This window comes from Rhinolophus sinicus, linkage group LG18 (genome assembly GCF_036562045.2).
Source record: "Rhinolophus sinicus isolate RSC01 linkage group LG18, ASM3656204v1, whole genome shotgun sequence".
Classification (NCBI taxonomy): domain Eukaryota; kingdom Metazoa; phylum Chordata; class Mammalia; order Chiroptera; family Rhinolophidae; genus Rhinolophus; species Rhinolophus sinicus.
This window is the reverse complement of record NC_133767.1, coordinates 2,766,980-2,779,392: the sequence shown is the minus strand read 5'-3', so window position 1 is coordinate 2,779,392 and position 12,413 is coordinate 2,766,980. Positions and strand designations below refer to the sequence as shown.

Here is a 12,413-nt window from a genome sequence, read left to right as displayed (position 1 = left end):
CTGGGAACCCCAAGATCACTGAGCTTGATGAGCGGGAGGTCAGCATGTGTCTGAAGTCTGAGGGTCCACAGTATCTGGATTTTCCAGAACATAGGAACTACCATCCATTGTCAGGTTGGAAGAGGCTCCCAGCGGATAAATCCTGCCCCAGAATAAAGCCACTGGTTTTGTTTGTTTGTTCCAGAATTGTCAATAGTCAAGTAAACAAATTTATTAAATCCAACAGCAGGTAACCTTTCAAATAAAAAAACATCAAAAGAAATAATGTAGACAAAGACAAAAACTGTGTGTAACGAGTTAATAAAAATATTCAAGGAGCCATTTGGAGAGTGCAACAGTGCAGAGAATACAAACACAAGTGTTGACCTCAAGAAACACTGGTCACCAACCAAGAGGAATCCACAAAGGTGGAGGGTCACATGCGTGGAGGACTCGTCACCTCAGCGGGTTAAGGCAGAGTGTCTGTGGGACCGACTCATCCAAGCCCCGTTTGCCTATTGCTTCAAATCCCCCCTTTGAAACCAAGCATTCATTAGTGCAACGGGTCAGAGCAATTCATAGCACAGACTCGGGGCTGGGGCCGGGGCCAGGGCCAAAGCGAAGACACTTCTCCCAGAATAACTGTGTTGGGGGGGATAGGGGGGCAGGGAACCCACAGCAGCTGCTGAATGGCTTCCTTTGGCAATATCCCCGATTTGTGCTGAAAGCGGGGAGGGGACGTGGGCCACGGAAGTAGGTAACTGAGAGCAGGCTGAGCTGAGGAGCAGCGGGGATGACGTGATGCCCCAGCACCGGGTCAGAAGCTGAAGCATCTGCGTTTCTGAACCAGAGCTCAAGCATCAGGTTGGTCTTTCAATAAGGGGACACGTTCGGGTCTCACTGATACGCAGACCCAGTCCAGGTTACCCTGAATTTATGCCGCAATTCCCGCTTCCCGTAGGTGTAAACTCCACAGGGAGGCGAGTGGGGAACCCCTCCATGTAATTCAGAAAACACACCTGGAGTAAGAGAAGGGCCAACGTCACGTGTCCTCAAATGAGTCCCAAGTCATATACAGCCATGACTTTTCAGAGTCCTTTCCGCTGATTAAACAACATACTGCTGGAGTTCCCCAAGGAAGACCTCTGTCCATTAGCCAAGATGTTCACGTCCTCGCTCACCACACATGAGAGACGTGAGAAAGGTGGAAACACAGGCAAACCACGCAACCCCAGCAGCTGCTTCCTTCCAGCCTTGCCCTGTCATTGGGTACATGGGGCTACCTCTGGCCTTCACTGCACCCAAGGCCTCACTGTAAACGTGGCAGCCCAAACACAGTCCTAAGGACAGATCTGGTTTGCTTTTTAAACTCTTCAACCCTAGCCCTTCTCCCAGGAACTTCCCACCACTGTTTAAGACACTTTGGCATGGCATCGGATGGGGGGCCATCCGTGAACAGAGCCCCACGCCCTGCAGGCTGCAGTGCTGAGGACTCAATTTTGGCGCCAGCCCCCCGAGAGATCACTGCCGTTTCAAACGCCAACCAATACTGTGTGGCTTAAGCCTTTTAACACTGAAACCATGGCCTTGTACATTTTCAACGGGGTTTCCTTGGGCCTGGGGGCTTGGTTGAAACTTGGATCTTCACCTAGCTCTAGATTTTTACCAGAAATTGGAATGGGGTCCTGCACCCAACCCACAGATGTGGGCACATCTGGCAGGGATGAGGGAGAGCTGCTGGGGCAACCAGCTGAAGCAGTGTCATCACAGGAGGTAGGGCTACGAACGACGCACTCAAATTTAGCAATTTGGCAGGGATGGGGGAAGAGCCGTTCAATGAACACGTCATTTCATACAGTTTTCCACTAAGTTGCTGAAGAAACCCCAGAGACGCTCACAAAGCCCTTTGCCAAAACCTAGCCATTTTCCAGCACATATTAATCCAGTCTGTCGTAGTGCCCCTCAGATAATTTGCCTCTTTTCAAAATGGCGGCCACATCTGGCCTCTCTCCACATCACCCTGGTGTTACACTGCTGGAGTGAAGGGGGCCCTGGCCGAGCTGAGGGGCCTGCACTTGGCCCCTTCCCCACAATGCCTGCACACTCATTAAGGTGAAGAGAACAGCGACCTATTTTCCAGAAGGGTAACGGCAAACCCTACACACCACCCCGGGTCCCTCTGCAGAAAACTGCTTTGGCGGGCAGAATTTGCATCAGGGACCCAAAACCTGGAAGGAGCTTGTAAGTCCCTCCCTGACTGCTCCCTCTTCTGGCTTCTCATGTGCTCTGCTGTAACAACAATATCACGAAAAACAGAACCCAGACTCATTTTTGAAATGGCTCTTCTGTGGGGGCTGGGGAAGCTGGTAGTTCGTTAAAAGACAAAATCTACCCAGTACAGTCTGCCTAATGCATGGCTGGAGGCCTCCTTGGCGGTGGGGGTGGATCGGGTGCCTCCAGCTCGCAGGGTCCACGGGCCTCCCCTGGTGCTCTTTTCTGTCGTACACCCTTGTGATCTGGGATGAAAAGAGCCTTACCCGGCTAGGAGCCACCGGCCTTCTCCCTGACTCAGCCTCTACCCAACTCAGAAACGGGAACAATGGGGGGTGGGGGGTTGCCGACTGGCTGGATGAGAAGGTGGTCTCTTTAAGAACTCAGTTTGGGTACCCCGAGTACAGCTGAGCCCCCAGAACCAGCTGGGGTCTCTAGAAAACGCTCTTTATACAAGGATCTTGTGTCTTAGGCTGGAACAAAGACAGACATCTGGCCTGACACCCTGTTCAGCTTTCCAGAAGGAGAGCTAACCTACTGTGGCTGACTTCAAAGCCCCCCATCCACCCCTAGAAGGGGCGTCTCCCAGGTTTTACGGTTACAAAAAGCAAACTCCAATTACGTTCTCTATGTCGATGTCAATTCTGGAAAAACACTGACTGCAGAAACTCCTTCATCATCTTTGTAAAGATGGGAGCCCGAATCTATAAGAAACTCAAAAGAAGCAATTCCTGCCCAGGCTAAGAAACATATCCGGGAGGGAGGTGGGGGTGGTTAGGGGGCGACAGTCCCTATGTTTCATAGACAAACTCTCATTGCCTCCAAAGTATAAATATTTTATAAGGTTTTATTCAAAAGATTCCCTTTTCAATCTGTTCAAAAGTGCTGGAAGCCGAACTGTCCAAGTCCCTGCCACCCACCCCTCCAGCACGGTTTTCTGAGGACGTCTTTTTTTAAATGGTAAAACGAGGACCCTCTACTAAGACCAGGTCAGACCAGAGTCAGCTCGCGTGTGGCAGTTTGGCCGAAGCTGGACTTACGGGGCCAGCACGCAGAGTCGCCTGGGCCTCCCTCTTGTGAGAAGACTGTGAAAATTCAACTTCTCTTTAGTGAAAATGGTCCAAATTCAGATTCAAAAGCCTCCGTTAGAAACGCTCCCTGGCACTCTTCTTATACTTTATATAGTGAAGGCAGCTGCCTCCTTTATGGCCAGTTTTAGCAGGCAAAGAAACAAAGGAATATAGATACATATATGTGTATATATATATTTTATATAGGTAAAATATATACATATCTTATATATGTATATATACATATTTGGGGGAGGGGAAGGAGAAGAGGGTCATGTAAACCTAAACAGTTATCACATCACCCCAAATGAGCCTAACACAAACGACGAGATAATAAATAACTCCTAGGGGCTCAGTGACAACATGGGTGCAGCAAGAAGGGAAAAAGGGCACACGTTTAACTATTAAATACACGTCTGTATTTTGTTTGGCAGAGTTCAGGCCAGCCCCAGGCTTCTGCACTTGCCAGACAAGTAAGCTGATGACACTCAAAAAAAATGTTTAAAATAAGAAAAAAATTCAAGCAGAGCTCCACACCACAGTTTTCCTTCAAGTCAGCTGGCCGGCAGGCACAGTTTTCCGACCACCAGGAACAGAAACTTTGGCTCCGAGGCAAATGAAAAACAAAAAGAAAAAAAAACAAAACGTATTTCCACTTACAACATGAAAATACAGAAAATTCATCAAAGAAAGGAAACTATCAAAGTCTACTTCTTCCAGCAAAACTGAGGTAGCACTGCTTTCTCTGTGTTCGATGTTTTAAGTGGTTGTTAGCACAAGGTTCTAAAAAACCGCTCACTTGACTGACAGGTGCAGCATGGTGACGGATCAACTCGGCACGAAATGCAATGGGTCAGAGAAGGAATGAGCAAGAAGTGAGGAAAACAAGGGGTTCAGAAAATGAGCTTCAGAGGGGGGTGTCACCAGACCACCGCTCTTGGCTGGCCTCGGCTCTCCAAGAGCTTTAAATCGTCTGGGAATTAATGCGATGTGGTTAACAGTTAACACTGCTAGTCAACTCTGTGTAAATCTTTAAAAATAATCATCACAACCTAAATTCAACCATGTAAACAGCACTACACACAGTACAGACCTGCCCTGAAAAACAATATGCAAAACTGAGACCTGGCACTGTTTCCTCTTGTAGGTTAATTCAGCCTAACGTCCCATGCCCTCCTCCCTGTCCTATGCCCTCCCCCGCAAAAAAAAAAAAATCTCATTTGTGCAAGAAAAGGCAGGCTTATTCTATCTGAAGGCTTTAAAAAAAAAAAAGAAATGCACAACATGTAACCAGGTTCAAATATTTGGGGGGCACCCTCCCCCCAAAAAAGAAATAACCAAAATAACCAAAAAGTGAAGAAAGTGCCTAAAACATGATACAGCATTTTAGAGCCCTTTCAGATACAAGGCAGAGAAAGGTGTAAAGTAGAAAATATCCGGATCTTCAGTAATTTCCAGAAAGGTCCATTCCCTCGGTGGCTCCGGGCGGCGGGCAGGTCCCAGCGCTAGGTCTGCTCCTCGGGACACAAGCCCTCGGGCCCTGAGCTGAGCGCGCGCCTCCCACCCGCCTCCCTTTTCCTCCGCTCCGTCTCCCACTCCACAAAGGTGTCGAAGAGACTGGGCCAGGCCTCATCTTCGCTGTAGTTGCTGAGGTCGGGGCCGATGACCTGAGTGAAGTTCAGGAACATGTTCCATGTGTCCCGGGAGATGCCTTTGACCCCCGAGGGGTTCTCCGTCAGGAAGTTGAGCCACTGGTCCAACACAGGAGGGTTGTTCTGGGTGAAGACGAGTTTCCACAGGGCGATGGCTATTTCCCGGTGCAGCGACCGCTGCCCTTCTTCTGAGTCCAGGCCAAACTGAAATGTAAACCGGTAGAGATCCTTGAATTTGTCCTCTTGTCTGGCTTCTGTCAAGAGGCTCGGGAACCGCGCACAGATCCCGTCGATGCTGTCCGCACTTATTGCTTTGCAGCCATCAAAAAACTCCTTCCTGCAACAGGACGGAGGGGCACAGTCAGTCCCTGCACATGAGAGCCTTACTGAGAGGCGACAAGCCGCGTGGCATGGACTGATCCCAACCCCTCCCCGGGGTCCCTGTCTTCACCCGTCACAGGGGAGGCTACCCCCCCTCACTTCACAGGGGTTCGCTGAGGACTGAACAAGTGAATACATGTCAGCTGCTTCTGACAGCGTCTGGCAGGCACATGGGAGGCAGCTGCAAAAGGTTGACTCATTCATTTATTCAGCTTCCCAAAGCTAAGCGAGCCTCCCGCACGGGCCGCTTCCCCGTCGGCAACAGCAACTGAGCTGCAGACCCCCTCCCAGACGGATGGACGGGGGACTCTTCCTGCTTCCTTTTGATTCTCTGTGGGGGGTCTGTTTGGGGAGTATTTTTGGTGACTGCCAAGGCAGACTTTTGGAGCCAAAGATTCTGGATGGACCTGGGTAACTGCCACCAGAGATCAAAGTTCTATTATTAAACAACAAAAACTGTATGTATTCCTGCCATCTGTCAGCCTGCAGGAAGTCTCACACTGAATGCACGGAGGTCGCGGGGTCTGCTGAAGACACAGGCACCTGAGGGCTGCGGGGTAACCTGCCCAGGGGCCAGAAACGGTCAATTCTTACTTGTCACCTGGCGCTCTGCAAGCCACACCCTGGGATGACCCTGCCATGTCCTCCCCCACAAACGACCGCTGCAGGCACCCATGACCATGACACTGTGCACAATGCCTGCCTGATAACTGGGGCAGCTGTCCTTGTCACCACATAGGCTGGCTGAGGGCAAAGTATGCGGAGCCAGAAGGGGCAACTGGCCTCCTGCAGTGGCAGAGGGGCAGCGCACAGGCACTCGTGGCGCCCGGCACACGACACGCGTACAGTAAATACCAAGTGAGGGAGGAAGGGAGGGAACTGACAGGGGCAGGACCGAGAGAGAAGGGAAAGGTCGGAAGCAGCAGCGGCTGGGCAGCAGCTTGGCAGCGGGGCTCCACGTGGATTGTCCCCCATTTCACTTCAGGTAACAATGGCCGGCTGGCGCCCTGCTATGCAGCTTTAGAGAGACAAGCTTTAGAGAAACTGGTCAGAAGAAGAAAAGACTTACCCACGCGCTGTGACGCCGACCCAGTTCTGGGCGGGCCAGCACCAGTGCCCCGCCACGCTCTCTCCTCCTCCGCTCACCTGGGAAGGGATGTGTGACTCACCTGGTGAATTTGCACATGGTAGCAGCCTGGAACTTCCAAGCCAAGAGCAGCACTCGAAACTCCGTGGGGTCGACACACAGGTCATTGCAAAAGCGCTCCATGCCTTCCTCCAAGATTGCATCCTCCCGCTCGTCCTTGTAGCGCCGGAACAGCTCTTCCAGCCTCTGCAAGGACGCCTCCTCGGCACTGGCCTTCGGCTCCCGCCCCGCGTCGCCCGAGGACGTGGGCAGCTGGCAGGCATCGGCGCTGGCCTCTGCCTTCTTGGTCCCATTGACGAGGATGTCCCCACCGGGTTTGCCACAGGCTGGCGGCTGTTCCTCACGGTGGCCTGCACCTCGCCTGCTGTGTGACTTGCTGCTGGGGTCACGGTCTCCATTCTTGCTGCCCAGAGTTGATGAGGGATTCTTGCATTTGGTGACACACTGGCCCATGGTGCTGGTGGCCTGGCCTCTAGAGTGGCCCCCTCTGGATCGGAAGCCCTCGCTGCCACTGACCCTTGAACCTCAACATGCCATCAGCCAGAGGAGCCAGCCAACCTGGAAGGAAATCACAGAGCAGTCACCACTGCACAGGGAGATAGATGGGCAGGGAAACTCCCCTCCAGGGACCCAATGCGCACGGGGCAGCGCCAGAACCAGGAGCGACACCCCGAGCTTCTCACCACCTCCCTCGTCAGCCTCTATAGGCTCACTTAGAAACGCAGCGGCGAGAGCACATATGGAGAACCAATCCGGAAAATTCCTCGAATTCCTAAGGTAACATAGGTTACAAAGAGGCTGGTTCCCGTGCAGAATGCATCGAGGAAGATTGCAGTTTGGGCAGAAATATTCCAGAGGAAAGCTGTCTTGCCAACTTGCCATCACATAAGAAAGTTATTTGGACGTGAGTTAAGCCAGAAGGTGCAAATAAAAGGTTCCTCCTCCACAATCTAAAGTCAAAATTCTCAGACTTTTTTTTTTTTTTTTTTTAAGTAGGATGAGTAGGGAGAGGCAGTGGCCACATCCGAGACACCCCGTTTCACACGGGTCTAAGGACGAGGAGGAGTTTCGGACTACACAGGAGTCGCAGCCGGAGCACAGCACTTGTCTCAGAGCTCCTCAGACTCCCTCCTGGGACTCTCCCACGCGGTACATGAAAGCCCTTTCTGCACCCTTCCCCTGCCCACCCATGGGAGCCACCCGCCAAGCACAGTCCCTGCCAAGGTCCCCGGGCCCAGAGCTGCTTTTTCTCCCCACCTCAGGTCTTCCGCAAGGCGGAATGCAGAATGTCAGCCCCGGTCACCTAAAGTGACTTTCCTACAGGCCTGCGGCTCAGTCCTCCACGAGGCTGTCTCCCGAGGGGCTGGCTGACCAAGCACAATCTCTAAAGGGTAGGATACTTGCTACATGGAGAAGAAAAGTCTGCACGAATACATAACAAACTCATCGTGGTGGCTTACTTACTCCTCGTGTAATTAGAAAGTGCTTTTAAAAGAACGGCTAGAAATTCCTGGGCCCCGGGTCAGGTGATTTCTCTGCAGATGCTGTCTACTCGGAACGCTTATTCTTGCTTTCCACCAGGAGATCCATCTACAATTTAGTACAGATGGTCCCTGACTCAGTTTCCCGGCTTCGCAAAGGTACAAAAGTGATATGCATAGTAAAATGAGGTACACTTTGTTACAAAGTAAGCTTTGTGCTAAACGATTTTGTAGGCTGATGTAAGTGTTCTGAGCATATTTAAGGTAAGCGAGGCTAAGCTATGATGTTCAGTAGGTTAGGTGTATTAAATGCATTTTGGGACTTAAGATATTTTCAACTTACGATGGGTTTATTGGGACGTAACCCATCATCAGCCGAAGAGCGTCTGTACTTGTACAATTCTGCCACCTGCTATAGTAACTGCAGCCACTGAAAGCACGATATTAACGGAGCCAGAAGTTCGAGGGAAAAGGGACCAAATCAACGGTAGTCAGTCCCTTGCCTCCCAGCTCTGGGGAGCTTTCAGGGACCTTCAGATCCAAGTGCAAAGCTCTTAGGAGACTGGCAGTGGGGCAGAGGGTGCTTATTCTGCAGGCTGGAGCTTTCAACTTTACCTAAAGGACGGTCACTGTCTGCAAATCATGCCTGGATAAGCTTGGGGTTATCTTCCACAGGGATTCCAAGGGTAAGTTCTGAGTGTACTGGTTTAAGTGGAGACGAGAATCAGCCCTGTCGTCACTGGCGACTCCTCGTACCAGGGTGTGTCCCAGGCCCCACCCTCAACGAGAATAAATGACACAGACATGTCTATACATGCCCTCAAAAGACTTGCAGTTTCACTTCGGCTTCAAAACCACACGGAAACCCTTATAAGGGCTTTTGCTGTGGAAAATGACAGACCCACGTAAGTACTTCTAAGCCTTTTTGTGCTTGAAGAAGCGTAGAGCTACAAAGCCATAAGCACAGCCTATTAAAAATTTAAAAGGTAAAGGGTTAATTCTTGGAAGGCCAGCATACAAGGAAGCAACTGTTGGAGCTGAATTATCTCAGCAAGCAGGACTACAGCATGTGGAGGGTCTGGTTTCCAGATTTGTGTTTCTAAAGACTAGCGTGCTGGAAGAAACAAAAGGCCCAAACTTACACAAACCCACATGCTCACAGACTGGCAGCTCTAGTCCCCAGGCACGCTGACTCACCACGGTTTGCTGCTCAGCTCCTGCTGCTGAGGGAGGCCTGGGTACCTGGCAGGAGGAGAGGATTTCCTGGCCTCCATCTGACCCACCTACCCCAGGCCACTCACCCCGCCCCTACCCGACAGATGCTTCATTGTACCAGCTTCCTCCAAATCCTGGCGCAGAGACCTTCAGGTAGGGGCAGAACAGATGGGCCTCCCCAAGAGGCCCTAATCCCATTTACCCAACCGGTCCCCCACGTCAGAGCAGCTTCTGATGGCCTGACACAGCAGACCCAGCTGAGACCTGAAGGCTTTTCAAATGCCCAGCAGAGGAGGAAGAGGAGGGGAAAGTCAAGTGAGACAGACAGACGATCAATCAATAAGGTCACATCCCCTTCTTACGTTCTGGTCCCTTTGCTCTGAAATCCTCCCACTGCAGCCGAGTGTGGAGGCGAGCAGTGGGCTCAAGGCAGAAGAAAACAACTTCGGGTCTGATGGTGAGGACAGCCCCGTGATTATTCAGTGGACGCCCTTCCTCTGTGTCTGCCTTGTTCTTTGGAAGCTAGTTCTGTGCCCAGAGCTTTCCCCAGGCTCAATGGCGTTGCCCAGCCGCGTGGCCACACTTCAAGGGTTTTTAACGTGGAAGTCTCCGCGCACGCACTAGCTGATGGCTACTAGCTAGTAACAGCCGTTACCAATTACTGAACACTTGCTACCGTGCCAGGCACCTCATGGACACTGAAACTCGTCTCCTCACCACAGCCCCATTTAAAGACAGGAAAACTGAGGCACAAAGTAAACGACCCAAGATCACACAGACAGAACCTGGTCCCGTGTCTGGCTTCAGACACCACACCCTTCACCATGAGGCTAGACTGCTGAGCCCACCTCCATCAGCGCACCTAGGGAAAGGCCACCAACAGATTGGGCCCGAGCTCAGCCGTGTGACTCACCACAGCCACCCCAGAGCAGTGAGTCGCTCCATCAGCAACCGGAAAGAGAACAATACCTGGTCTGTGCCCAGTGCTCAAGGCGTCCCACCCAATGCCCTCTGCCAGGTGAGCCCTGCCACGGTGACGCAGGCAGGCAAGATGCCCCCGGACTCGGCCTCCCCAGGGGTGGGGACCAGGACCAGGATGAGTCCAGGGGCCACGCGGCTGTGATGTGTCTATGTACCGACATGGCTCAAAGCTCCAGCTCTGAAACCAAAGCCCAGCTCTGCCACTGGTCGGTTGGCCCTGATCGAAACCTGAATTTCCTCAACCTGCAAAATGGTATCTGCCGCACTGTTGTGAGGATCCAGCCAGGAAACGCAGATAAAGGGTACGTGGCACACACTGCCCCCACCCTCGCAGAAAACATTTGATATGACAGGTACTAACAGTCAAGTCGTACCTGGTGAGCCTGACAGAAGCCCCAGCTTGTCCCATCTGAACAACGGGCTCCAGGCTCCCGCGTCCAGGCAGGACACCTACCCCGCCTCGACTCAATCACCTGGTTTGTTCAGAAACACTGACCCTGCTCAGCTGCAGCTGTGCCCAGAAATACCTGGGGGTCAGCTTCTCCAGAGGGTGAGCCTTCCTGTGATGGGTCCTGAGTAAAAGCAAGCCGGGTCTCTGCTGCGCCCTGGGGACATTCTGGACCGTGGGTCTTGGGTCTGTCCCTAACCTGAGGCCAGCTTCCAGCCAGTTCCAGACTCCTTTCCCTTTCCACTAGGTCCCAGCGCTTGTAAAACACAGGATTCCCAGCTACTCCGTCACACTCGTGTCGTGGACTGCCTTCCTGGTCGGTCCCCCTGCGGTGTCTCTGAAGAAGACCGCCACCGCACATGGGGCGCCCAGAGCCAAGTGTCGTCAGTCACAGCATTGCGACTAATGAAACCCGCTCTGTGTTGGTCGGTACGTGACCCCGGACTCCATGAACCAGCCCTGGGAGGGAAGTTGGCGCCCATTTCACAGAAAGAGGAGTGCAGGCACACCGAGGTCAGGGGCCCCTTGGAAGGGAGAACCCGAGTGGAATGATGAAGAGGATGGGTGCTGGGGGCAGACAAACCTGGACCCGAATCCTGGTGACGGCACCAGCTGCGTGGCTGTCAAGTGGAAATTTAAAAGGGGACAGCTGGACCTCAAGGACTGGTGGGCGGAGTAAACGAGACGACCCATGTGACACGCTCTGTCCAATACCTGCTCTGAGAAAGTGTTCCACAAGTGTCGGCCTTTATCCGTTGTTAGTATCACAAAGTCAGTGACAGACTCGAGCCTCCCTTCGCTGGGAACAGGGGCCTTTCCAGCAGCCAGTCCAGCTCTGCCGGGGCTGGGCAGGTGTGCAGGCCTCCCCGACGCCCACAGCAGCTCCCCTGTTCTCCCAGTAAGTGACTCTGCTCCTCAGCTAAGTGGCACAAATGAGCTGAATGAAGCCAGGGCCAAGAGGGGCTGGGGAGAAAGAAAGGCAGGAAGAAGGAAGAAAAACTAAAATACAAAAACAAGGAAAACTACTTGTAGACACAGCTGCAGCCTGGGGGTTCACCTGGGCGACGGAGCCAGCAACTGCTCAGCTGGACCCAGACCAGCCTCCAGCGTTTCTGCTCGCTCAGCTCCCACTGCTCTGCCTCCCGCCTGCACATCAGCCTCCAGCCACCTCCCCCCCGCCACCCCCCTGGGCCGGCCCTGCTGCTGCTCCTGGGATGGGCCTGGCCGCTGGCCTGCCCCAGGCCTGGAGCTGGCACGGCCAGGCCAAGGGCAGTCCCAGAGGCTGCAGTCCCTGTGGGTGCCCTGGCCCCAAGGGACCGGGAGCTGCTCTCTCTCGGGAGTTCTGTGCAGTGACAGCCTGGGCGTCCCTGTCGCCCAAGACATGCATCGTCTACTGCTAAGACAGAATCTACTGCTAAGACAGAATCGCCTCTTAGGAAACCGACAACCACGAAGGGCTAAACCCCCCGAGGCCGTGGTGAGGCTGTGGTGCAAATGGAGACGGGAAACGGAGGGGAAGGTGGAAGGGCTGGCGGGGCTCCCAGGAGGAACGCAGGCTGCACGCTTACCCTCCCCACGCACCTTGCAACCACTGGCGCTGTCAGTACGCGAGGGAAAGCGGGGCTTCTTCACTGCTCAGCAGTGGAAGCAGGAAAGAATCCCAGGCTGTCAGACCCAAGGGCACCCCTGGGAAGGTCCGCAGAGCAGGGGGGCTCGTTCTGGTCCTGAAGTGACCGGAGCAGGAAATGGACAGGAAGGAGGCAAAGCACTGGTGTGGTTGGTCCATGT

The 12,413-nt window shown here is 53.1% G+C and overlaps 1 protein-coding gene across 7 annotated transcripts in view; it reads right to left on the bottom strand.

The window, feature by feature from the left end:
• Positions 1-196: 196 nt before the first annotated feature.
• The window catches only part of DCUN1D3 (defective in cullin neddylation 1 domain containing 3), a 34,891-nt gene continuing 22,674 nt past the window's right edge, over positions 197-12,413 (bottom strand). For 6 of the 7 annotated variants that reach the window (XM_074323137.1, XM_074323142.1, XM_074323138.1 and 3 more), the window contains 2 exons: positions 6,523-7,058; positions 197-5,309 (listed from right to left, as the gene is read on the bottom strand). In XM_074323137.1, coding sequence (XP_074179238.1) covers positions 4,826-5,309; positions 6,523-6,953 — 915 coding nt within the window. In that variant the 5' untranslated portion in view covers positions 6,954-7,058 and the 3' untranslated portion in view covers positions 197-4,825. Of the gene's footprint in view, positions 5,310-6,522; positions 7,059-11,339; positions 11,747-12,413 lie in introns of those variants that run through there. The other variant, XM_074323141.1, reaches the window with a different exon arrangement.